Source organism: Numenius arquata, chromosome 3 (genome assembly GCF_964106895.1).
Source record: "Numenius arquata chromosome 3, bNumArq3.hap1.1, whole genome shotgun sequence".
NCBI lineage: Eukaryota > Metazoa > Chordata > Aves > Charadriiformes > Scolopacidae > Numenius > Numenius arquata.
In genome coordinates, this window is record NC_133578.1 from 36,556,251 (window position 1) to 36,584,130 (window position 27,880).

The following is a 27,880-nucleotide window of genomic DNA, read 5'->3' on the forward strand; positions in this document are numbered from 1 at the left end:
CACGAGACCAAAACCTCAGGTACGAGACGCAGTGAAGGAAAACACCGTACCTTCAGCTCTCTGCACTGCCTTTATTATCACCATCGCTCGCAGGAACCGCGGACCGACGAGGCTATTCGGAAAACCCAGCAGCGCAAAGTTTATGCCGCGTTAGCGAGCCCACCGGCCGCGGGATAAATACAGGGTTTTTAGCTTCCCGGTAGAAGGGTGTCGGCGGCCAGAGCCACCCGGGAGCGGGGACGGGATGGAGACGGGGCTGTGTGCCCGGGGTGGCTCCAACGACCGCAGGGACCCCGAGCCGCCCTTGGCGCCGGCCCGGCTGCAGGCGGGGCACGGCGACCGCCGGGGCTACCAGCCCGGCCGGGGCGAGCTCGGCACGGCTCCATCACAGCGCTCCCGGGCCGGAGCGAACGGCTCCCATCGATTAATCGCTTCTCATCCGAGAGCCGCCCTGGCGTCAGCTCCCCGCCACCCCAGCCCGCCCTGTGAACTAGCGATAGCGGCTCGGCTGCTGCCATGGGGGGGGGTTCTCCTAGCCCCTGCATCACCATCCTCAGCCGGGCTGGCCGGGACAACGCCACCCCCGGCCGCAGCCCCGCCGCCAGCGCACCGCAAGCGGAGCGGAGCCAGGGGACGCCGAGCCGGGCCCCCGCCCCGGGGAGCGGCAGCCCCCGGCCGCGCGGGGCTGAACGGGACGGGAGGAGGCACTTACGAGGACGGGTCGGGAGCGAAGAAATCCACGGCGAAGCCGAAGTAGCTGCCCGCGGGGCCGGAGTAGACGGCCGGGTGCTCCACGTCCAGGTTGAAGGCGCTTCCCGGGGCCAGCGCGCCGCCCAGCAGCACCAGCAGCCACAGCCGCGCCATGACCCGGCCCGGCGCTGCCTCCGCGGGGCGCGCAACGCCGCGCAGCTCTGCCCTGGCAGCGCCCGGCCCAGCGGGAAAGGGAGGAGGGGGGGCGGAGGGGGCCGCGCGTTTCCCGCGGCGGGGCGGGGAAGCGGAATCACTTCCTCCCGCCCGGCGCCCAGTTCCCTTTTCTCCTCGGGACAGGGGCGGCAGGAAGGAGAAGCGGCATCATGTGGTGCCGGAGGCGGGACCTGCTCCGCACCGGGCCGCGGCCGCTCCGCTCCCGCCCGCCTCTCCCTTCCGCCGGGAGCCGGCGGGCCCGGCCCAACCCTGCCGGGGGAGCGGCTGCAGCTCCAGGGCGATGGAGATCCAAGGCGGGGGGGAAATAACCGCCCTGCGGTCTCCTCTCGGTTAAGTCTTCAAACTTAGGTTTCTGCTGGAGGCGAACCCTCGAAGGTCCAGAGCTATTGAGAAGTGCCCAGAAATAAGAGGGGGACGCATCCGCGCTTTGTCTTACAAAGTCTTCCTTGGTGAGGGCTCTCCCTGTGAAGCCCCGCTTAGGCAGTCTGGGAGACGGTCTGTCTCAGCAAAGTTGCTGACACAAGCAAAGAGTGAAGCGCCTGCTGCGGCCGATCCATCCTTGGAGGAAAAAAACCCAACGATTTTCAAACTAATAGGATATTGGATGAAGTAATTTAAAATCTGTGTCACCTCCACCAGGGAGGGGGATGGGACTGCGGGTGCAGGGCCATAAACGGCTGGGTTTGTAAAACCCCCCTGATGGAGAGCAAGCCCCAGGTTTTACCACCGCACTCCCCATCTGGGGAAGAAGTGTCCAGTGTCCAGCTTGAACCTCTTCAGTCAGAGTTTCGGGCCCTTCTGTCATCCAACGCTAATAACATTTTCTCACCTTCGTCGTGGTAGCTCGGGGCAGTCGTAGGCTGCTTTCAAATCCCTCATAGCCTTACCTGCATCAGCCTGCAGTGGAGTTCTACATCAGCTTAGCACAGTAGTGTTTCAGGGAAAAGAAAACATGCCGGAACACCTATAAAGTGGAATTAATTCATATTAATTCAGAATATTAATTCGTAAGACCCAATACTGTTACCATGTGATCCGTTTCACACTATCGCCACCAGAAGTCTAAACCTTTAGCTTGACTTTTCTCATGTGAACATGATAAAAAGCACATATAATGATGCTTCAAACCCTAAATACAAGTTAAAAATATCCCATACATATTTAGTGAGGGACAGATTATGAGTAAAGGGAACCCTGTAAGAAAATAATTTATAAAATAAGCTGATGAAAACCCACAAAGCCATACAAGAAAAAGCCCCAGAAAGCATGTCGTGTTGCAGAAAGATTGTGCTGAGGCCTTTTTAACCTAAGTGATTAATTCTAGTACAACAACAGCTGCAACAAGAAGTTGGAAATCCTACCCTAAAGGTTTTGTTAAGGCATGGCTTGTTTAATTAAAGCGTGGAACTTACATCAGTTGAAATGTCTTTCTAAAATACTGGCATAACTGCCCTGAACTTTTGAACAGGATATGGGAACCACTTCTATCCTACCAGCCAAATCTGTTTAATCTACCTGATGCACCCGATTTTTTAAAACTGAACATGCAGAAGTTCACTTACAGAGCAAACAAGATGCAGAACGAGCAGAATTAGAAGCTTCTTACTGAGAATGTTTTAAATGGAGAGCGATCATCATGGCAGAAAATAACTCATCAGGAATACTGGTAGGCAACAATGCACTCAGAAGCATTACGTTTGAAGAAAAACTGATAATTAACCTCCTGAACAAGAGATACATGATTTCATAATCATTAAACGTTCCTGAAGTTTTGAGGTATTTGGCTTAATTCAATGTAGACAAATTAGTGTATTAAAACTTTGACCTAGGTCCATTTAACATCATCTGTCTTCTTTTCCATTTAATGAATTATTCTTCAAAGAACTCAAGGACCTTTCACAAAAAAAAAAAAAAGTGCTTTCTTCATCACCCACTAATGAATCACATCTCAGAATCACTACCAGTTTCCTGTTTTCCGTCAGAGTGCAAATTTACAGTCACCAATGGCTTGGTTGTTTTGTTGGTTTTTTTTTTTTTTTTTTTTTAATAATGTCCTCTCAGCTTACGTTTACTGATACCACGGTATTTAGGCTTTCAAGAAAAGAAGATGCGTAACATATAAAGGATGCCAAGGGGAAGAACTGAACATGGGTACTGTGTGGTAATTTCAGTTTCTTACTTCTTACTCAATAGAGAAAGTTGCTTTCAATTAAGAACGTCAATGCTGTTGTATCTTAATACAGTCAGATTTTATATTAACACGCAAGCGAAATTAGTCTTGAAGCCAACAGAAAATACAATAGAGCAAGAGAAAGAGGCTGAGTAACGGCAGCCTTTTAGAAGGTGGATGTAAAATACATGAGCAATATTGTACACCATGGATTCTTGACAAGCCTACAGCTACTTACTTGCTCTTAAAATTAAAAAAAAAAAAAAAAAATTTGGAAAAGTTATCAATACAGGACGAAAAAGAAAACAAGCATAAAAAGCGAGACAGGATTTCACAATAAATTGTTTCCAGTGAAAAGGGGTTGTGAGTTAGCTTTCCGTTTTAAAAATGCTTTACATCTGAACTGTTTCCTCCCATCTAGAAATACACGCGTCAGCTCAATTCTTGCGCAACCCTGCAGCACTGTTACTTCACTGTAAGCTGTAACTAATGCATATTTTAGATCCAAAAAAATATATTTGTTTTAATGTAGGTTTTTCAGCAGCCTCATGGTCTACAAGGAAGAAACCCCCAAACATTTCCATTTATTCATTCTCACAACTTCCCCACCTGCAGTGAAGTATATCACAGCTTGACAAACAGCAGTACACAGAGGATAATTGCTTTGTTCAAGTAAACCCACGGCGGAGCCAGAAAGAAGAACCAGGTAACCCTGTGTTCCAGTCACTTGTTCTTGCTACCAAGTGATAATAATAATTCCTTAAGGAAGCCAACTCAAAAATTCCTGTTCTATCAAGAATAGGAGGAGAGTTCCTATACCTAGACTCGATAATCGTTGCTAATTTTCGTAACTTTGCTGTCTTTTCACAGATTAAAGACGTATAATTAATAAGATTAAATTTATTATTATTTACTGACTACTCTTGCACAGCTGTTGTACTACAGACCTGGTCAAAGCAAAACTGCAGATGGGTTAATAAGTTCCCAAATTCTAGCAGCTAGACAGGGCAATAAACTAAAAGAAAAAAAGTGCGTTGTGTGTACTTTGATCATTAAGTCAGTAGCTTAGGGAAAAGGAGCATTTATCTTCTCTACTAGATTGTATAGTTTTACAACATTATACCAACAGTGAAGGAGAAGTTATTTTTGAGATATTAGAATTGTTTTACCAAATGATAAATTTTGGCTTCCTAAGGATTGGCCGTACAGCACTACTGCTTGTCGTCAGCAAATTGCTAAAAGACAGGCATAACTCAGACTTTATTACATGGAGTCAGGGGTTACTCATCCCTAGGGAAGTCTTTTTTGAAGCCATTTCCTGCCTTCAAGAAGATAATCGCTTTTTCAACAGCTGTTCCGTGCATATCTGCTTTCTCCCATCATCGGGGCCAAGAAAGGTGAAGCAGCCTGTTGTTTTCCTGACTCAGCACCGAGCACCCTGCTCCGCTCCCACCGCGTTTAGTCACCGGTGGCAAACGGAAGCGGTGGCGTCACCGCTGTCTGGCCTTAATTCAGAACACAATCAGAGTCAATCAGTCTAGACAGCCTGAGAGCGTAGCCACATACCCCTATATGGTGTTATACCCTCCCCGCCTCAACATGGGAAACAGACTGAAGTGTACAGGCTTGGAATTATACTTCTAATCAAAGCCAAGCTTACTGTAAATGAAGGAAAGTATTTTCTGTTGCAGAAGAGACCGAGTGATTGATTCCATTGAGCTACTGCGTCCGACACAATCCCAGGCAGAGGAATGAAAGCCTAATCCAGGCTTTGCTGTTCATGTAAAGCAGGAAACACCCTTTCAGTGATTCTTCTTTACTGCTTGGTTAGTTCTCAGCATGACTAACAAGCAGATAAAGAACAGCCACTGAGATCATATTACAGAATGTAAACAAATGAATTGTATGTTTTTATATTCACTCTCCTGTTATCTCTAGATTTCGATTTACAGGCCAGTAAGCTATTCAGTGGTGAAAATTACTCACTAAGAAAGTGGGCAGAAGAACTGGAATTGCTTTTTAACAAGATACTGAAATTTTAAACCTTTACGTATAATTGCATGAAATTCTTTTGTAATTCTTTGGAGTCTAAATAACTCTTTTCCATTACGCAGTAGATAAAACTAGTTTCCTGTTACAAGTTGTTAGTCTTGTTAGTTTTTACCCATACAACTAGTTATTAACACAGCTGAATAAAACTTCGCAAGATGGAAAGCACTTTCGGCGGACAGATATTAATTTTTTTGCTATTCCTGAATCGCCAGCCTGTAACGTTGACAGAATACTTCAGAATATTTTTCCTTCGCAATTATGTTTCCTCCTCACGACATGACACTCATCAGCAAGAAATGGACAGAGTCCTATAATTCGGTATAATTGTAAATGTGCAAGCCACCATGGTCCTACTTAAAAGGCTCAGCAAGATGTCCTGTATATAAGCGATAAGCTGCAGCCTCTTAGCAGATCCAGTGCTTTACAGTATCAGTAGTATTAATATCTGGAGCAAAGAAAGGATTACCGCTGATTTGTTCATCGATACTACTATTAGTCTCCCAGAAAAGCTTTTATCTACACAAGAGTTTTATTACACGTTTTGCTCTTGTGACAACCAGACACCTGGACCTGTGAGGCGGATTACCTGCCTGGGACAGATCTTCTACGAAATAACTCCATTCCCACCAAGGCAGTAGAAAGCAAGCCTAACTTGACCAAAAAGATGGACTTCACATATTATTCTGTTTTAGTCAATTGATGCCTTTTGTTTCTGTTTTGTTTAATGTTCATTTTCTTGGAAAACAAAACAAAACACCCCACATTAAATCTGAAAACTATGGAAGCATTACTGGGTGAGAAACACAAGGAAACCACTACAGCGATGTCGTAAGCTTGACTGGCCGCATTGCTCCTACAAGCGATTCATCACATCACCAAAATCTCATTCAGTTGTTAAAAAAAAAAAAAAAAGCTGTCCTCAGCCAAAGGCCACAGGGCAATATTTTCTTTAGGACAACAAAGGTATGACTATGTTTTTAAAATCAGCTTCTAGCTGGTGAGCAACTCTCAGCGTAGAGTTCGAAATCTTCCATTTCAAAATGAAGTGAGTCATACCAAGATTATTTTTTCTCATTTGTTCAGTACTGATTATACTGAGTATTACTTCAGTATTAGTCAAGGTCTTTCCGCCATCCCCTCTTTGTGTTTTACAGAATGCTTGTTACTCACCAGGCCTTGGTATATGATTTCATACCATTAAATTCAGGGATAGCTTTGCTTGATTTACAAAAGGATTCGTATTTCTTCAGTCTAACAAAATTATTCATTATAAATCATGTTTGTGTCTCAATTTTTGCTTCAGAGAGCACTTCTGCAGATTTAACAAATCACACAATGTGTGTATCCTCACATTGTTCAGTAACGCCCCCAAAGACGTAAATGTTTTAAAAAGATATTTTTAAACAGTATTTTTACTATAGAGAAAAGGATCAACAGGAAATAATGTAACAAAGGAGAAATGGATCAGGAAAAAACCCAACCTCTGTAATATTCCCTACGCAATCTCAATAAAAAGTGCTTTCATATTATTTATGCATATATGAGATGTAATGGAGAGACAAAAAGTTAAAATACCGCCCTGTTCCGTTAAGGGGTAGGGTTTGGGAACACACCAGCCCAGAGGGGAAAGCCTGGGAAGTCGCCACACCTACCTCCAGAACCAGCAGGGCACCCTCAGCTAACCATGGTGAAGGAGCTTTCAGGTGACAGGCAGGGAGAGACGGGGTTCTCGTGTCCTCTGGTGGGAAAGGTCTCTGCAGAGCTTTCTAGAAGGGGATGGGGAGAATTTGCTAATCTAGAGAGTGTAATGGAGTTGGCTTTATGCTTCTAGAGTAGGAAAAGAAATCAGATGAGAGGAAACATTGAAATCACAAGCTTTATTTGCTGTTTCATCTCACCTAGGGATGTGTGTAGTGTCCAGAAGGTGTTTCTGTATTTCTGCTTCTCCTGCCCACTGAACAGCTACATAGATGCTATGCGGCGTCAGCCCACTGGATGAGAAAGCTCCAGCTCCCTTTACTAATGCAGTGGCACCTCCTTTATGGGCTGGTTCTGTCTTCAGATTAGATGTGCGCTTCTTCCTAATCCACCCTTCTGGTTTTATCCTGCAGAGCTAGTAAATACACAGCAGGCACAATTAATACAAGAGTACTAATATTACACTTGAATAAATAATCATCCCTACTATCTCTTCTTCATGTTCTCCTCTACCTTTTTCCTCCTTTTCAGAGAATGTAAATTGCTCACTGTATGCCGCGGATTTTAACTCTACCTTTTTACACTCACAAAAAGATCCTCTAGAGCACGCTGCTTTTGTACAGTTCCCCAAAGCTGAGGAAGAAGTCATTACTCATCCATTGCCGTATTCTTAGTTGTATCTGAATTTCTTTCCTAACCACCTTTCCCTTCTTTTGCCTGTAGTTGTTTTTACAGAATTTTAAGTGCCGTCCTTGCTGATGAGCCCATCAGCCATAGCAAATGCACACAGAGCACATTACTACAACACAGACACCGTTTTTATCTCCAAAGTGGAAGTGACTACACCTGGCAGAGATACTTGTGAAACAGTATCCTACTAGGAGCCAAGAGAAACAGAACACTTCTCTGTAGCCAGGATCTATAGGCACAGAAGACAAGGGTCACTTTCTAGTAGATTTCCATTTATGGAGAATTTCTAAAAGACAAGAGGCATTTTCTATTTTTCTTACATTCTTGCCTGCGCCTGGTTATACAGAAATACCGGAGATGGCTGCTTCCTGTTAGAGATATTGCCATTCCTGTCATTAGTGCAAAAAATCCATTTAGTAAAAGTGTGCAATTTATGTACAACTTTATTCCCTGGCTTTTAAGAATTTGTCAATTTTTTTTTCCTATGATTTTTTCATCATGCATTTTCAAAGTAATCTAATAGAGCTCAGTCTCAAAGAGCAGAAACTGCAGACGTTTCTGTGCTTGGAATAAAGAGCACATTTAAAAGCTTTTTTTTCCCTTTTTGCTGTCTTGGGGGAAGAGTCCTCATTCCACTTCTTCCTGCCTCCCCATAGGTACAAAGAATGGGCAATTATTTATGTATAGCAAGTACTCCATAGGACTGTAACTTTATATTTCTGCATGGAAGATGCTGCGTGGGACAAAATCTAAAATCGCTATTTACAGACCTTTTGTATTGACAAGAGACTGAAATGCCTGGGGTATAAGGCTAATAGTACTGACCTAAAGTCTAGTTCTGACACCTACCAGCTTCTTACTCAAGGAAAAAGTTCACAAGGTGAGAGAAAGGCAGTTAAACTCCATTGGGTGCATTTTAGTTTATTCCCTCTTATCATTTTTTACTCTAGTCTGACAGACATGGAATAGATAAGATCTTTGCCATGTCTTTTCTGGGCAACTTTCCTAATCCTTCTCTCCGTTTTATAAACAAAACCCTAGAGTGTTTGGAGCCACCTTAGGAGAGCACGCTCCCGGGCAATACTGTGCTTAGCTCTGCGTCTGGCAAAGGAACCGGCTTCACCACCAATTACTGCACCAGTTGATAGGGATCGGAGAGGACAGTTGGAAAAGCCTCTGTTATGTAGTGTTTATACTTGGAAGAGACAGAAGACAACAAAAAAAAGTGATGAAGAGTGAAGATTAAAAGTTCCTTGACTAGGAACTTAGCTGTTATCTGATTTCAAGGAGGCATTATGTTGCAGCTATAGAATTTTTGAAGTGGAGGTCTATTCATCTTTTTCTTAAGTAGTCTACTGTTCCCAAACCATGACAACTAAACTACTTGACATGTCAGGCATTACTAAGATTGATACAAAACATTGACTTAGAGTTTGCAACGGATTTGTATTATCATTGCATAGAGACCAAACTACCATAACGTCTTCAGTCTTTACAGGCAGCATTCAGAGAACATGACTGGTGCCCTCAGTGTAAGAAGATAAACCAAGGAGTAAAACAGGAAAAGACATGAAACGTGAACAGGACAAAAGGTCTCCTAGAATAGCAAGCCTGTTAAAATTTATTAGAGGTCTGAAAAAATGTAAGGTTTTAGCTGAATTTCTGCAACTCCAGAAGATTTACTACACCCATATTATATGCTGACAAGACAGTTTCATTCCAGCCCAAGTCCAAGGATGCAGCATCCATAGAACACATTTCCCTAACGGCTGACTGTACAGAAAATATCTTTTAGCTTTGTGAACTTTCTGTAATAATTTGCTCCTCTCTTCCCTTCAGGAATGCTTCTACCTCTTACCATGCATTTTATATAGCAACTTGGGTGGGGTGTTGTGTTGTTTTTGTTTGGTGGTTTTTTGTTGTTGTTGTTGTTTGGGTTTTTTTGGTTTTTGTTTGTTTGGTTTTTTTAAAGGATAACTGTGATGCTTTCTTTTCCATTGTATCTTGCTTAAATTTAGGAGTCCGTCTCATTTTAAATTCTGATTGGGTGTGCTTTGGGAACATCTCTAGTTTTAAGCCAGCCTTGCTCAAATTCATGTCCAAATGTATTACACTCTAACGATTTTCAATCACAAATGTAAAATAAAGAGATTACCTCTGAGGTCTCTTTCACTAAACACAAATGAAATGCTGCTATTTTATAATCAAAAGAACCTATTATTTTTGCCATTCATTTCAATAACGTGCTGTGAAGGAGCCTAGTGTGGTCACATATTAGGGCTATAACATCACAAATGAATAAAACATCTTGGCCTTATTGCTAACATCAGCAACAGCCACTCTCTGTGAAAAGACAGAGCATCTATTGAAACGAGACAACTAAAAGTGACAGACTAAGCCAATGTCACTTCTAAGCCTCTAATACTAGCGTGAGGGGAAAAAAAAGAAGGGCGATTTGCCCTTATCACTGTAAAAGCGCTTAATGTGATCATAGCTATATAAAATACATCTGGTACATAACCGGGAAAAAAAGACTATTTGCTCCATTAAAGATTTTGCTGATTAAGGCCCATTCACAGAAAAAAAAAAAAAAAAAAAATCAAGCACCTTGAAAGTTTCTAATTTTGTAAAAAACCTGTTTCTAGCACAGAAATACATCAAGAAATTGTGTTCTTCACAACTGAAATATATCAATTCCTCTTTTTATATCCACTTTCTCTACTTGGCATCAAGTCAAAACAAAGGAAGGCATAGGATAGCACTTCCTCTAAGTATTTTTCCCTAGAGATCAAAAAACACTAGCTAGTAGGAGTCATGTTCACAACAAGATGTAGCAGAGCTGTGGAACTGCTGGGTTTACAAAAAATGCTAGAAACCTATAGGGATTCATGGGAGAAACAGGGAATGTACTTGGAGGAGAAAGTCATCACTGGCTACATCTAGTAGAGGAAATCCTCTAGATTAAAGATCATTGGAAGCTACGTATGTCAAGCACTCCTGAGAAGTACACGTGCTTGTTCTTTTCTTACCTCTTTCCTCCCTGTGTGTCTGGTTTTCAGAGTGTGGTAAATGGTTTCTTGGTCTGATGCAGCGTGGGGTTTTTTGCCATTCCTCTGGCCTTCTCAGACCTCCAATTTTTCCAACGCTCTTCCTATTTTTATTGATGTTATTCAGGGGGTATTTCTCCTGAGATGTGTCACATGGATAAATATATGAGAGATATTTGCATATGAGAGCAATGCCATTCTCTCAATTTAGGGCTGTAATAATTTCACTCCGGGGGAAACAAAGATCTAACTTCATAAGATTTTCAGTTTAGTCACTTAATTACAGATTCAGTAAGTTATTCGAAAGCAACACATGGAACAAGAATAACAAACACTGTTTATGAAACTTCCAAGTACATTATTTGCAAGATATACAGGCTTACAAAATATTTAAGTCTGCATTGCTTTTTTATATTTGGGTAGTTTTTAAAAAGGGGCATAAACATTGCAAAATAAGTAGAAATCAGCATTCAGAATGTCTGAGATACTGTTTGGACACTTGTTATTTCACACAGCTGACTAAAGAACTGTGAAAGAAAATATTAATAAAAAGATACACTAATTTGTACATGTAGGTTCTTTCTATACAATCTACTTGCTAAACAAACACTATCTATTATGACAATACTGAATTTCTAAGAGAAGTACCACTGCTTCATCCAAAGTTTATCAATAACAAAATCTCCCCTTGATAAAAAAAAGCAGTTGGGGAGCAACTGATAACATTTCAGTTACAAACAATTAATAGATAGTGTAGTATTTAAAGTCAGTCTTCACATTGACTTTTCCTCCTAATTTTTTCCAGGCCTTTATCAACAGTGTTTATTATAAAACAAGCAGGGAGCTCTGAGTAACAAAGTCATGGCGAGCATAAAATTCAATCACACAGGTCCCCAAAAAAATATCCTAGAATTTAAAGCTAGCCAGTTTAAGCAGTTCAAGCAGTTTTTCTGTGTGACAAGTGGGATTTTAATGTACATCAAAATTTAAAGCCAACAAATACTGTACTTCCACAATAGCAAACACCAGGAAGGAAAGCCATGTGTTTTCTGCGGCATTTCTTAAATTGTTTTTGTCTACACAGATGTCCAGTAATAAAGGTGCCATGAAGGCAGAGCGCTACATGAGCTTATCTCAAGAAATGTTAAAGCCATGGCTACCCTACACTTCTCTCATAGTACTCATTTGAGTTATGAGAACAGGTTATAGTGCAGGCTGCAAGGGATAGGAATAAGGTTTATTGCAGAGGTGATTCTTCCCTGGGTTACGATCCTATATGGCGTGACCGTGTGTCTCCGACTGACCCTTCCTACTCCTGTAATAATGCAATACTGTATTTTTGACCCATACAAACTGGACAGTCACTGAAGTGAAGATACCAATATTTTAGGATTCGGATAATATCTCATTTTTCCAGAAGTGACACATTCACTTTACATCAGATTAATTTCTGGAAACTTACATCAATACGTACAACTCGGTGGCAAGTCCCATTCAGGTGGGCTCCATTCTATCACAGTGCTCATTTCCAAAATACTAATTACTAATCTACCTTAAGTGAGGCCTTTGCATTCATTTTTAATTGAGCATTTATTGACTGAAACGCCCTGTCAGCTGCAAATTTAGGCTTCTTTAACACACAGGACTGAGAACTTTTAACAGGTTACATTCAAGCAGAAAGAAGAGAAAGTAGCATATTACTACTAATCCTTAAAAGCATGCCTAAACGCTACACTAACAAAGACTGCCTTAAAAGCAGTCACCCTGCTTTCATGGTTAGAAATCTAGACAGACCAACCAAGACAAGAGGCTAGAACAAGTTCAGACAGAAGTGCCAGACTAAGTTAAAGAGTGAAAACCAAAAAGGGACAGCAAACTATTGCTTCCTGACCACGTGAAGTAACGTGTTAAGTCACTACTGCCAATGAAAATAAATATTTCTTCAACTTACAGGTATTGAATGTATTTAAATACTATGCAAGGCGACTGTCCTGATGTTTAAATGGTGCACGCACAAGGGAGTTACACTCAACTGAGCCCTTTAGACGCCAAAGAGCGCGCAGGCACTCTCTCTGACCATCTCAGTGTTTTATTACCTGCGATTATTATGCATTACCCTATCAATCCTTCACTGTAAAATGCAAATAATTAACAACAATTGTGGCAAAGATTTAACCTATTTAGATCAGTGAATCAGATCAGCATTACAGAAATCAGTATTATATATACCAGCCTCTAAACCACAAAATATAGAAAGCCATTTTCATCCTTGATAATGATTAAGTAACTTTTATTCCAATTTAAAATATACAACTTTGAAAAATTATGCATCATACATTCAAATATGAATTGCATTCTTAAGTGTCCTGATACCCACGTATCCTATTGCTGACCAGTATAATACAATAATCTGTCAACACTGTTTATTTATGGCCATAGGAGAAAAATCTCCATAAATAAATATTTACTCTCATATTGCAGCTTTTCCTTAAACACTTACATTTAGAAGTCAATTTCAGTAGGCCTCTTTCTCCCAAACACTGCTTCTTGTTCCTATAGAAGAAAACAAATTCCAAAGATCCCCAAAAGGGCAAGAAATGTCTAAGTCAGCTATTTCAGAAATAGCACTCAAGAGTCAATTTAGCAGTGTCAGAACTATTAAAGCTAATAATACCACCTAAAAGCAGTTCAAGAAAGCTCACTAACAATGCTATGAACCTTAACCGCCTTTAAGTAGGAATTTAAAAGCTTTAGAAAAATCAATACAAACAGTATCATTAGTACAGCAATACTGTTGCAGATGCTATTAGAAGTATGGCAAGGCAGCACAACCTACAGCCCCCTTGCAAAAGCACCGCTACTGAGAAATCTCTATGGCAGGGTTCAATGAATTTTAAAAGGACACATTGACTGACTTTAAGCCTGACAGTAAGTGCCCCCTGCAGGGTACAGCACTGCTCCGCTTTGAGGCACCTTACTACTGCATAACTTTGTTATTTATAGAACACCAAAGATATGACAGGCATTTTTTTAGACCATAACATCCCCGCTCTGCAGAGCTTGAAGTCATCAGTAATACACAGAAGACAGTGGGGAAAGAATGAGACTCAAATAGCAATAAGTGATGTATAGAATGTATTAAAGCAGTTAATGGATGGGTAGGAGATAAGAACAGCAGGGAAAAAAGTCAGCTGCTGGATTTTACATTGGATGAAGTATAGAAAAAAAACCTGTAACTGCAGTCAGCCCTAATTTAACCGAAGCCATCATCATCACTTCTATATGAGGACTGGAGAGAAAAATGTTTATCACTATACTAGAAGATGAAGTTATTAAGTTAGGATATCATAACAAACTGTTAACAGAGAAAAATCAACACAGGTATTTTAAAGTTGACAGTTTTTATTTACAGTTTTGTTGGCAAAAGGAGGTGGGAAAGTTTAAAACATTTTAAACAGAGGGCACCGTATTGTATTATATGACGTTATCAGTTCACAATCTGTATCTTCAGTATCCAGCTGATCAAATAAAGCTAATCACCACTCGAAGAAGCATAATCTGCATCAGCTCCATTAGAATATACTGCCTAAAACCACTTCAGGCAGTTTCTAAATCAACACAATCACTAACAAAAACGCAGTTCTGGTGAAGAACGTGGACTTTGATTTTTATACTGTACCTGGTACCAAATTGCCCACTTTTCTTGCATACTGGCAAAGCAGTTACACTTCCTACTTTTAGTTGAAAGTTACAATCTCTTTCTCTGCAGGCTGATCTGTCAGGTAATTCTGAACTACTCTGAATATTTTACTGTGAGCATAGTCGACACTGGAGTAGATGAGATTGAAGGAAAATATTCCTATGATGCACCCATCAGAATCAGCTGGGTAACCATAAACATCCTGTTTAAGAATTCGATTCAAAAAGGAGAAAAAAAGTGTAGTCAGTTTTCACTTTGTCACATAGATTTAATTCCTCACTTGAGCGTTTAAATTCATTCTTCTAAATCAAGAGTGTTTAGTTCTTCTTCTAGTTCATCCAAGTCCTCTCCAGTAAAAAGATTTTCATCAACCGGAACTGCATCAATTACTCCATTTTCCAACTCCCCATCTCCATCATTATCTTCCTCTAAATTGTTTTGCTCACTGCTGTTTATATCACCTCCAGAAGCTTCACTTAATTTATTATCTGAAAATAAAAGTAATTCTTACTCATTTCAGTGTCAGAAGTAACTAATTCACAATCCTACTAAACAGGCTTTAAAGTTATGAAACTATAAAGAAGTTACTGTATTCAAAATTTATGTAGACTTATATTGGTTAAATTGCACGTACCTGATTTACATGCAGGTTTAGATCATCAATTATTAAAACAGATTCAAAAAAAAACCAACCCCGAACTCCCAAATCCTCAATCTCCTATTTTCTTAACTCAGTCAAACTTGATTAGCTACTCCTACTCAATGTCTGCACTTAAGAGACTCAGTAGCATTTCATGCATTTCACACATGCACGAAGATCAAGACTTTGCTCTAAGCAACTATGAGCTAACTTAAGGTAGCTAGAAAATACGAAGAAAAGCTTGGATTTTTGTTGGTATTTTTCATTCAGTCATTTGCTAAATCTGAAGAAGGGGAACTGCTACAAAAAAAATATCTTAAGGATTTACTTGAAGTGGGCATAAACACTACCTTTAAATTAACGTTGAATCTAAAAAGTTAAGAATGGCATAGCATTTACTAGAAACTTTTTCGTTCGTAACTGTATGTATCATTGATAACAATTTCACTCCCCCGCCCTTTTTAAATAGTTCTTTGCAACAGATTAGTATCTCTATCTACCTTTTGGAAAGCTCTTAACAATTCAATGCTGAGTCATGTATTAACGATGCCTAAATAATGAACTTACCATCTTTTTCTATTGAACTGTAAGTGCTGAATCGCTCAGGACTAGCCACAGTAATACCAGTCTCATCTACAGCCTTTGGGACATACAGGTTCAGATCCACATCATTTATGCACACAGGGTCTTCAGTCTGAAAAATAAACCAAGATGCTCTGTATGACTTCTTACAGAAATTCTCGTTTCTGCAGGACTCCTACAAAATTTTTTTAATCTTCCTTTTGACACCAAAATTTTGACAAGATATACTCTGTAGCAGTGTTAAATTAAGAACTAAGCTTATTAATTGCACTATAAGAGCTCTCCAGTTAGAAGTTTTCAAACTTGAATGTAACTTGAAACACTATTTGAGTTAGTATTATTCTTTACCTCATCATCTTCTCCTGTTCCTTGAATATAACGGGTGTCATCTGCTTCTTCGTCATCTGCGTCAACCAACTCTGGTCGAAACTCAAATACTTCACGTCCACTAATCTATTCACAGAAAAAGAAATCTTAGTTTATCACTTGATAGAATTTTTACTGCTGTAAAAAGAAAAATAAAACAAAGAGGAAAAAGCAAAGCAATTCTGGGACAGCTACCTTATTACAAAAACTTATTTACTCTCTCTTCTTACATTAAGAATTGAGTGTAGAACATACCACCAGTGCTTTGCCAGCTTTAAAATCTGCTTTCCTCCTCTCCATATCTTGCTCAGCCTTATCAATTTTTTCTTGTCTTTTTCTTCTCTTCCATGCAATAAAACACTCTAGAGTAATTTTGGTAACATTTGGTCCTAAGGCAGCACGCTGTCAAGTAAAGAGACTGATTAATGCTAGAAATTGTTTCCAAAGGCTACAACAATTAAAGATTTAAATACTCTTTTTCAGGAACTAATTGAAAACATTTCTATTTCCTTCTTCACTCTTACCACTATTAAACACGCACCATCAAGTTAAAGTTTGACTCAAACCAGAATTTTCCAGTTAGTAAGATGAGCCAACATGAAGTTAATATGAGAAGTGGAGGAGGAAAGAAATCTATGACGATAGCTCAGGTTCTCCTCAAATTGACAATGCCAGGCAATGGTGACAGAAATAAGCAGAGCAGCAACATAACACCTTCAGAAGGCCCTGTTCTCCTGGTGTTACTTCCTCATTACAGTTATGCAAGAACTAAGAAGGCAGTGAGCTGGGGGATAAGAAAGGCCCATAGAAGCAGTTGTAGTAAATAAAGGAAAAATAGCAGTAAGAAATAGAAGCCTCCTACAAAAGGATTAGCAACACCTGCAGGAAGTACACAGCTATAGCTTAGTCTAGGTAATACTTTCAAAACCAAAACACGGATCAAATACTACACCCTAGTTCATACAGCTATAAAGACATTTTATATTTTTAAATTATTAATTAGGAAGATATTTACAAGTGTCTCTTCAGGGTAACAAAACCAAATACCACCAAAGGGTACCCGTCTGACAACTTTACCTCTTTTTCTATTAGATCTTCTAAAGAAATTTCATCTTGCTTTTCCTCCTTCTTTTTGTCTTTTTTTAATACAAAACCTGGAGGGAGAGCATGACGATACATACAGTTGTCTCCTCCACCTGGACAGACCCAAAACCATCCATATTTGTTGTTTTCAATAGCATCAAGGAAATACTTGCAGACCTGTATAAAACAAAAGTTGTTAGCAGTGCATTCTCTTTTCATCCCCAGTAATTTACACTACATGTATAGCTGCTACATGTTGGAAGTACAGTAATTCAAAGCCAGTTGTGCTCAAAACTAAAGAAACATGAAATGCATTGCTACTAAAAAAGTGGACAAAAGAAGCGCAACTAATTAGCTAAAATTCATGCAGTCAAAAGCTTTATTCCCCTTAATATAATCCCTACTTAAAAAGACAGCATTACTCAGAAGACTGGCGACTGTGTACTACCATAAACCTGGTGCAGAGGTAAAAGCATGCCAACAGTCCTCCTCCTCCTCCTGCTCACCAACATCAGTATAGTTCTAATCAAAATAAGTAGAATCTGCCTCAGATGTTAACCCTTCCAGCTCATGATCTAGAGGTAGAGATGCCATTCTGGAACTTTTAACAAGCCAATCACAGTTCACTCTTAGCCATAGCGAAGTTTAACTTTTGCAAATTTACTAAGTATCAACCGAATATTTAATTATCTGGTATTGAAAACAAGGTGAAATAGTTCTGAAAAATGAAAAAGGGATTAAGATATTATACCATTTAGTGCACAAACTACAGAATATTGTTAAAGTTAGAGGTCAGGAACTACAAATGACTCAATTAGTGAATTTCAGCTTACAAGACAAAATTTAAAACTCTCATGCTTATGTGTCACCCAGTACATAGATAAGCCAATAAATATGGCAGTCGCTGGAATAAGGGGACAGAACTAACTCATCACAGTACTTGAAACTTCTAAGCAAATAGGATGCATTAGATATATTACTGATTCCTTTAGCATATCTACTTTGAAAGCACTTTGACTACTATCTATTTGTATTTTACATAAGAACATAACTTACAATGACTGAAAGAGCTTTGGGGTGGTTTGTATTTTTTTTAATACATTACTAGAAATACTATCAGCCCAACCATATACTCAGAATATTGTTACAATATTCCATTCAAAATCTTTAGATATCGATAAACATATCTAACAAGTCTGCAGTTAATTCTCTCTACTACAGCTCAATAAAAAAACAAACAAACAAACAGGACATACTATTTGAGTTTTGGGTTTTTTCTTTTCGGCCTCACCATGCTTCTTGTTCACTACTTCTTCCAGCTTCTTCTCATCCCAGTTATCCATCGTATCTACAAAAAGACAACAGATGGTTTCACAAAAAATTTCAAATACTGAACAATGCTGTCACATTGCTTTTCCCCATAGTAACAGTTTTAACATGCAATTCTTACACTTTAGTTAGGTTACAGAATGGAAAATGAATTCAGGCTTTTATTATAAAGTTTTCAGACACTTCTATGCCGCTCACAAGACGATTTCCTAAAAGCCTCAGAAATCTGTATTTCGACATGCATGAAGTATACTTCAGTTAAAGACTAAAGAAATGCATCATCCATCTGTACACTACTCAGCACGGACAAGGTAAAAGAAGGAAGATGACTGAACAGAAGGTTGGAGGCTGGAAATGCAGTTGGACGTCCAGAAATACACATAATATAATTTGAGGATCAAAACAGGTAATCCCAAGTTTTTTGTGTTTAAGTCACAAGAAGGTGCCATCAAAAGAAGCAAGATCACCAATGCTAACAGCAGTAGTGAATCTCTGGGATCCTATCATATTCATGTAGGACAACACAGGCTAAAATTCAGATAAGGACCTAGGCATGATGAATTGTGGAAAAACAAAAGAAGTTATTTTGACTACGAAAACTCTAACTCCTGCTAAGTAAAAGTAAAGTCCAGAGCACTTTGCCAATAAATGATCCAGGGAAAGGAAATAAAGTCACAGAAAAAATTCCAAAGTATCCTGAATTCTTGAACTGTGCACATTCGGGCAAACGCTAGTAATGGTTCTGGAAGACAGCTATGGTTGCCCATTACAGTTCCTCCTTTTCCACTTCAGTTTTACAGAACTGAGAAGAAACTAGCAACTATGAGAAAGATCAAATACTGTATAGCATGCTACTTGTATGACATAATACGTTACACAGCAGAATTAGAAAGCCACCATCCAGTATCACTAGGACACACTTCTTTTTCTAAACAAGGTCTAAAGAATATCTATGAGCACACTTTTTAAAGCAAGTTTCACTGTTGTTCATAATTTTGAACAGAGCAGTATGGGTTGCCTCACATTGGTAATGGACAAACCCAGCTCTTCAGGATCATAACCACAACACAAGAAGACTCTTAATTTAAAAAAAATTCAGCTTCAGAATCAGAATAGTTTAGCAGTCATTTTCTAGTACTATTGCACCTTTTTCAAGGTCTTCATCTCTTGCATCAATGTAGACACTCCGCTTTTCACACTTCCTTTCCAAAGACAAATCATGAGAAAACTTGCACTTGTCTCCTTTAGTGCACTGTCCTTGCTTGAAGAAAGCACAAACTACAGATTTGGGGTCAGCACCTGAGCAAAGAAAGTTTTTACATAATTATTTTACATAAAAATTTTAATAGTATTTTTAAGCAAAAGCTGTATATTGAAAGCTCTGAGAACAATGTCTAGGGTCATACAATCTTTAGGATCTGTAGAGAACGAAAACATGGTTTTAAAAATGAAAAAGTTATTTAATGCCTGTGTGTGCATCACAAGTAAATACTCTTGTTTCCTGAACACACCATATTTACTTTGTATAGCATGATATTTGCATTAAGTATCAAAGCCGGCAATTGACTATTTGAAGAAATACATACAGCAGTGTGCCCAAGCAAATTATCCATTCATAGAATACATACAAGATATCACTCTGTGGAACTTACTCCCTATACAATAAGCTATATTTGCCTCTCATACACAGTAAAGCATCTTCCGGACATCAGCCTTTCCTTAACAGATCAACAACACACTAGAGTAAGTTTTAATTATCAAACCTGCACTCATTTCTATTATTAAAGAAAGCAGTCTGAATAAGATGGCTGCTCAGAGTCTCCAAAACAAGCAACTGCTGTTATAGTATCAACTACTCAATCAACCTAACTACAGTTTAAGTAAATATTATCCTACTAAAGGAATTATTACACCATTAGGAGGTGAGAAAAGAGGTAGAAACGTATTTATGAGACACAACTAAATCAATGAATATTACAAGTAAAGGATTTTTAAGTGCTCAATTTTTTCACTTGATCATTTTAAGCTTGGTGCAAGTCACCAGTGGCTACAGTATGTACAGCAACACACTCATTTAAAATCTTAACTAAAAATCTAGTTTTTAAACACCAAGTACATCCCTAAAGTGCAATTGAAACACAAAGTGCATCGCTCTCCTTGTGGGCAATCTCAGTAGAAAGTCAAAGCTTTAATCAGGACAATATTAGTCTTCTGAAATAACTTTAAGAGCTACTTTATTTGGAGAAAGCTCACCCTTGCAGATCATAAACAGAAAACTAGCCTTTGCTGCTGCTAAAGTGCCACAATCAACCAATATCAGGTTTGCTTTAAAAGACATATAGGGAAATCACACTTTAGTCAAAAATTATTGCACATATTTTCATTAGTTCAAGAAGATTAATAAAGCAAAGAGTTGATTAGTTCATTCCTAAAAGCATTATTTTTTAACTCCCACATAGCAGCCAATTGTAGAGTTTCCCTGAAGTATCAAATACTCTTAAACTTACATTTCATCACAAAACTAGTTTGTTCAATAACCGAGTTCAAATAAGACCACACTTCCAAAGCCAAGTCCTACTGTCAACTGCGAGGTGGAACAAAGTAAGTGGAAAGTTTTTACTGTTCTGATTTGAATACAAGTTTTCTGTGAAGACAATAGTTATCATACTATATTCTTTGTAATACCTGGATGTTCACAACTCTCTGGGGAGAAAGGTGCTTTAAACAAATGCTATCACACATGCAAAACAGTAATCATTCCACTCATCCAGAAGCACCTAATTAATGAAGCTGAACACAGCAAAGTATCTATAGCTGTCCTGTCAATATCAATGTAGCATTTGATATTCTAATGATCTCACTGACCCAGATGACTTCCTAAAAAAATATTAAAAATAAAAAAATGTCAAATTGTTACTGACAAACTACTTGATACACTAGACAGAGAAGGAAACAGACATCTACACTGCTGAAAAATGAACTGTCATTTTTAAAGGGTTATTCGTGTATCTACTTCAGGTAAAATAAGTGAACATAAATAAAGGAAATTCAGTTACTCATACCTTTGCTAATTTTCTGCGCAGCAACGACAGGCTTGAAGAGTTCATTTAATTCTTGTAATTCTTTTTTCTTATCTTCTTTTTTTAATTTCTTCTCACTTTCTGTTTGAGCAGCCTGTAATGACCCCAAAATTGAAGTTATTAATATATAATTAGAATAATGTTACTCACTTCACAGGAACTGTACATTAAAATAGCAAATAATTTTAAATTAGTTTATAAAGGAAGGAAGGAAAGAACCTGTGATTTCTTAATTTCTCAAAATTCCTGCCCTTGCATGAATGGCCAGTGCCATCTAGTGGTAGTGACCTTTCAAACAGAAGAGATTTCAAATGCAATTTGTCAGAGATGCACGATCCTGGTACCATTAGATAACACAGTTACCTCTATTCCACCTTTACAGGCTAGGAAATCAAGTGAAGAGACTAAGGAGAAGAAAAATTAGTTGCTCTTTTGTAATACCTTAGCAGTCCAAGTATTCAATGCAGCTACTTCAAGGTCTGTGCAAAAAGCTTACCTATCTTTAGTTCCCTACATGCTGCTTTGTTCTTTCTATTCATGTATACCATAGCACTTCCAGGAAATCTGTCTGTAGAACTTAGGAACTGCTTTTAGAATGCTTTTTTTGGTGTTTGAATTTATATCAATTCATTGATAATCAGTGGTTTGTAAGACAAGAACATTACTTTTCTAGGTAACTAGGGGCCAAGGACTGAAAAACAAGCTCACCTAGGAAAAGAAAAGTTGGTGTATAAAAAAAAACAAAAAACACACAACTCTGGGACTCTGCCTCACCCTTTTTGGATAAGCCAGAAAAGGCTTGTATCTATACCAGAGTGGCAGAGATGGAACAAGATAGACAAAAGAGAACATGGGAGAAACACCATTAAATGATTTGATTCTTATCCGTAAGGGAAGCTAGTGAGACTCCCACCACTAGACAAATATGTGGGTTACTTTATTGGTAAAATAGAGTGCAAAATACAGTGCAATATTAAGAAAGGAACTTTGTTCTTGTGATGAATCTGGCAAGAAAATTCCAAATTGTCTTCAAAGGGAATTGATTAATTTAGTCCACATACAGAACACTCAGTTTTCATACTGGAAGCCCATAAATCCTATTTTATAAAGCATTCAGACACACATCAACTACAAAAAGTAATACTTCAAGAACACTTTCATTTCACCCTAGATGTCTAAAAACATGAAGATGAAGCTTGTCCTTATTTTCTTATTAAGCAAAAAACCTTGACAGCATTTCCATTTGTGTCTCAGAACACAACAATAATTGCTTTGAAGTCTTCTTCCTTTCTCTTTCTTCCTTTCTCAGAGAAGTCTTCTCTTCCTTTCCTAACTGAAAACCATTATCACAGGGTAAGAAAGGTATAATCAGGTCTAAAAATTAGTTTTTGACATCCATCAGTCAATAGCTAAGAGCATCTGAGAAACAAATTATTTTTGGTTGTCTAATTTACATACTGGTATTCCATTAAATGCTACAGTTTCAGGGATTTCATACAGACATTTCAGAGCAATAGTTTGAGTAACACCGACGTTTTTGAAGCGACATCAAGCAGTCCTTTCCACTACAAGAAATTGTTAGGTCTAATGACCTAAATATCAACTTTACCTTTAAAGTTGTACTTGACATTTATTAGTTCATCCTTATGTTATGCAAGGAATTTAACATAAATTATGACATCATGAATTCAGCTGATGCAAATGCAAATATTCTACAGGCTTATTCATAGAACAGGAAGCTGCATAAATACTTAGCAGCAAGCTTCCCTAGCGCCACAGGAAAAAGAGACCTGGCACACTTCCATTGTAAAAGTGTTTTCACAAAATCTGTGCTTTCTGACTAAGCATAATCTAAACATTTTATCTCAGTCACATCAAATTTCACTTCATCATACAAAAGAAGAGCAAAGTAGTAGACAGTGGGTCAAAATTGCAGTTTCTTTGACCAGTTCAACAAACAGATGCTGACTTCTACACATACAATGTGGATGTTTTATAATAAAAACTTCCGTAAGTACACCAAGCAGCACATCTGGGCTTATACTTTTTTTTAATCCTCCCACAATTCCAATTTTAATATTAGTAACAACTACTCTTATTTTTAATGGTTCACTATTTTACATATACCTTAAACTCTAGTATGTTACTGTTTGAATACCGAGTAAAGAAACACACACCCTTATTAGTTGATTTTGAGTTTAGGTACATAGTCTTCTTGCAAAGCTTGTGTAGCTGAGAATTATCTAGTTAAATTTGTGCTAATCACAATACATTAGGCAAGTAACATCTCAACCTTTTTCTACTTCAGTATTATATCACAAGCTATATTTATAGTGAAAGATGAGTTCACTATACAGTGGGAAAACATTACAGAATAAATGCTTACCTGACGTGGATTTTGCTGACCAAATTTAACCTGGTGAGTCACCGCCTTGATAAATTTTTGCTGTTTTGCACCTTTTTTATTCTTTAGGCCAAATGTTTTATCCTAAATCAAGAGATAAATGCAGCCAAATTAACTGAAACTGTCCAAGAGTTGGACTAAGTTTGTTATTTAAAAAAACACCGAACAATCAGAAAGCCCCAGACTTCCCATTCCCCTCTGGTTTTCAGTTAAACACAATATCTCCTCCAGCAACATAAACAATCCAAGAAACATGAAGGACAATATTTAGACCGCTCATATCATCTTTACGATATGAGATTTATCGCCTTTAAAATTTACTTTTCAAAAGAACTTACTAAATGCTGCTTTTGTGCAAGCTATTCCTTTTATCATCAGACCTACTTGTGTCCAAGTATTTGTGGGAGCATATACACACAGTGTTTTCAGGCTTCTCAGAGAAAAGGACAAGATGTTTTTGGCGACTACTCAAGTAGTATCTGAGGAAAACAAAGAGACTGAATAGCCATAAATACTGCTTTTTTTTCATATCTACCTGAAACCACTTACTATTTTCCTCTTCAAGTATTCATATAAAAATGTTATATACTTATGTTTTACAGACGAATACTGCCACATGTAACATATTATTTTTTATTTTCAATTATTTTAAGCTTCTCATTTTCTAACTGTACTAATTTCAAGTCTTTCCCCATGTCAAGTCCAGACTGGTGTTTATACTTCCTAAATTCCACTGAAAGTTGTTTCTGTTTACGGCCTGAACCAATTCTTCCTCTACATCTCCAGTTCTATCGTTAGAGGCAGGTTTCTATACCAAGCCTATTAAAATTTTCATTAAAAAAAAAAAATATAGCTCACTTCCACATGAGTATCTGACGCATAAATTATTTTTTTGTAACTGAAATATCTATATTAAAAACCCATCCATGCCTTTGATTTGATACCATTTTTTTTTCCTTCCAGGGACAGGTAACAGATATTCACCCAGTGATAATACCTCAGTTCAAACACACTTATGGAAACCCTAATAATTAAAAAATATATTATAAAAGAATTACAGAATAAACAGTTACAAATTTCCAGAGTTGCCCTGTTTTCATTTACAGCGTATCCCCTATCAACAGCAGCTAGTCCTCTGTTACTTTATGAGAAACTGCAAAGTCTGTGATTTGTCAAAATAACTAGTTGGGAAAGAAAAAAGATCATTCACACATTTGATTTCCGCAGCAAAGGGAACATATAATCTCTGCAAATTTCAACTATGTAATAAATTATTGTTGGTAATCAATAAAACTTTTTCCCCTCTCAACTGCATTTTTTGGTAATAAAAAGCAGATTTTTCTTATGTAGCTGGATTCACCAAGAACATCAGAAACTCTGAAGCCAGCAGAGAGAGAGAACAACCAGTCTAACCTAACACTTCCAAAGAACATAGAAACAATATTCTGCAGTGCTAGATTTAAAAGAACACTAGCATTACATGGATCTTCTGCTTAGAACGGCCTAACAGCTACTTTCTTGTCAATACATGTAGGCAAACATTTAATTTTCTGCTCTCTCCTACTCTCAACATAGCTTTTTTTCATATAGTGGAAGACTTGCATGACTACTCCAATAACTAACACACATATCTCCAACAGTTTTTTTAAAAAAACTAGTTTTATCATGTAATTGAGTATCAGAAGTTTAAACAGAATACAATATATTACTGATTAATCTTCAAATTATTTTGCATTCAATTTCCATGAAAGATTTACTAAACTGTTTTTCCAGAAAATGCCTCCTTGGCCACACAGGTCAAATTGTATCAAAACTACACAAGTGTTTTAAACTGAGTGAGAAATGCAAACCTACACCTTAAAGAGTCAGACTCGGAAAATACAGGAACACACAGAACACAGAGAAGGGAAAGAGAGAAAAACAGGAAGAGCACTCCTGTCGAATCACCTTCAGTCCAGAGACAGCTTTGGGCAGAAAATATCCAGGCTGAAAACCCAAACCCCAGTCCAAAAAGCACACTGGCCACCAGCACAACTTAAAGGGCTATAGTCAGTGATTTGACAGATCTGGGCAGAGCTGGGGCCGCAAAGGGAAACCGGAACGATGCTTCTGGGCTGGTTTACGACACCGACAAGGTGTGCATGCGCATATACCTCTGCTTTTTTTTTTTTTTTAAAGTTTTCGGCTTTATGACCATTCCCTTGGCCCTTCAGCTGAAGAGGCGGCCTGCAGGCTTGGCTGCCGGCTTTCAGGGAGGCCGTCGGCACCACCGTCCGTGCCGCCGCTACAGGGGAGGGGGCGCAGGGAGACAGCTGCCCGCCTCCGAAGGGAGACGGCAGGAAGCGGCAGGCCCCAGCAGGGGCAGGGAGAGGGCCGCGGCGGGAGAGCGGCCCCCTGGGCCCAGCTGGGCCCTGCTCGCCTCACCTCGATGATCTTCTCCTTCTTCTTCTGGTCCGCCTTCTTGCTGCCCCCCGCCGGCTGCTGCTGCTTCTTGGGGGGCATGGCGGGGAGGGCGGAGCGGCCTCGGCTCTCCCTCGGGGGCTCTCAGGGCCGCGGGAAGGGCGGGACGGGACGGCGCTGCCGCCGCCGCCGGGGAGGCGCAACGGGTTCTGCTCGCACAGGCCGGCGGCCGCGGGGCAGGCTGGGAAGGCAGCGCGGGGTGCGCCGCGCGCTAGAGGCTAGGCAGCGCGCGAGGGCCCAATTATCTCCCGGCAGGCAGCGCGCGGCAGGGCGACGGCCGGGCGCTCTGGCTGACGTCACGTGAGGGGGCGGGGCAGGGGGGGTTCGGGGGAGCTTCCCGTGGGCCGGTGGGCGGGAACGTGCTGACGGAGGGGAGATGGCGGACTCCCAGAGACCCTCCCGGCCGAATTCCCGCCCGGCACTGGGAGAGCAGCCTTTCGGGGGCCAAGGAGGGGTTCCCCAATGGGAAGCGGGGTCGGTTTCCTTCACGAGCAGGGGCTGGATGGAGCTGCGCTTACACCCACCGCCACCTTCAGAGGCAGGCACTTGCCAGCGAGCCGGGTGTTAGATCATAGAGTCGTTCTGCTTGGAAGACACCTTTAAGATCACTGAGTCGAACCGTTAACTCAGCACTGCCAAGTCCACCACTAACCATGTCCCTCAGTACCACGCCTACATGTCTTAAATACCTCCAGGGGTGGGGGCTCAACTGCTTCCCGGGGCAGCCTGTTCCAATGCTTGGCAACCCTTCTGGTGAAGAAATTTTTCCTAATACCCATCCTAGACCTCCCCTGGCGCAGCTTGAGGCTGTTTCCTCTTGTCCTATTGCTTGTTACTTGGGAGAAATCGCTGACCGGCACCTCACTACAACCTCCTTTCAGGGAGTTGTAGAGAGCAATAAGGTCTCCCCTCAGCCTCCTTCTCTCCAGCCTAAACAACCCCAGCTCCCTCAGCCGCTCCTCATAAGACTTATTCTCCAGACCCCTCACCAGCTTTGTTGCCCTTCTCTGGACCCACTCCAGCACCTCAATGTCTTTTTTTGTAGTGAGGGGCCCAAAACTGGACACAGTACTCGAGGTGCGGGCTCACCAGTGCTGAGTACAGGGGGACAATCGCTTGCCTACTCCTGCTGGCCACACTATTTATGATACAGGCCAGGATGCCATTGGCCTTTTTGGCCACCTGGGCACACTGCTGGCTTGTATACAGCCGACAGTCGACCAACACCCCCAGGTCCTTTTCTGCCAGGCAGCTTTCCAGCCACTCTTCCCCAAGCCAGTAGTGCTGCATGGGGTTGTTGCCACAAAGAGCCTGGACCCAGCTAAGCACCAGCAGTCCTTCTAGGCAGCCCACCCTTACCTCTGCCAGCTTCAGGGCTTCAAGGAAGCAATCCAGAAAGCAAGCAAGAAGTTTAATTGCTGCCTAAACAGGTGATGAAGAGCCTGCCAGCACACTTGTCAGCAACTGGATGTAGGACAACAGCCAGCACCCACCGTAGTGCTGTTTGTCACTGGAGAGCACCTGAGTGGTGAATCAGTGCTGGCCTGTACGGGGTATGAGTTTCATGGGGGGAGTGGGGATGAGTAAGGCGATAGTGCATTCGTGCATGTAAGTGGTTGTACTTTTTGCTGCTATCTCTTTGCCAGAGGAGGGAA

The 27,880-nt window shown here is 40.1% G+C and overlaps 2 protein-coding genes across 2 annotated transcripts in view; both read right to left on the bottom strand.

The window, feature by feature from the left end:
* Positions 1-864, bottom strand: part of ITGAV (integrin subunit alpha V) — a 51,702-nt gene extending 50,838 nt beyond the window's left edge. Inside the window, exon 1 of the mRNA XM_074145949.1 lies at positions 713-864. Within this exon, the coding sequence (XP_074002050.1) occupies positions 713-864 (152 nt within the window). The remainder of the gene's footprint in view (positions 1-712) is intronic.
* Positions 865-13,969: 13,105 nt separating this feature from the next.
* ZC3H15 (zinc finger CCCH-type containing 15) lies at positions 13,970-26,398 on the bottom strand. Its single transcript, XM_074145183.1, has 10 exons — positions 26,190-26,398; positions 23,748-23,849; positions 21,344-21,455; positions 19,428-19,580; positions 18,209-18,300; positions 16,947-17,129; positions 16,125-16,271; positions 15,852-15,956; positions 15,489-15,615; positions 13,970-14,769 (listed from the first exon to the last, which is right to left on the bottom strand). The coding sequence occupies exons 1-10, from the start codon at positions 26,265-26,267 to the stop codon at positions 14,576-14,578; spliced, it is 1,293 nt and encodes a 430-aa protein (XP_074001284.1). The 5' UTR covers positions 26,268-26,398; the 3' UTR covers positions 13,970-14,575.
* Positions 26,399-27,880: the final 1,482 nt, after the last annotated feature.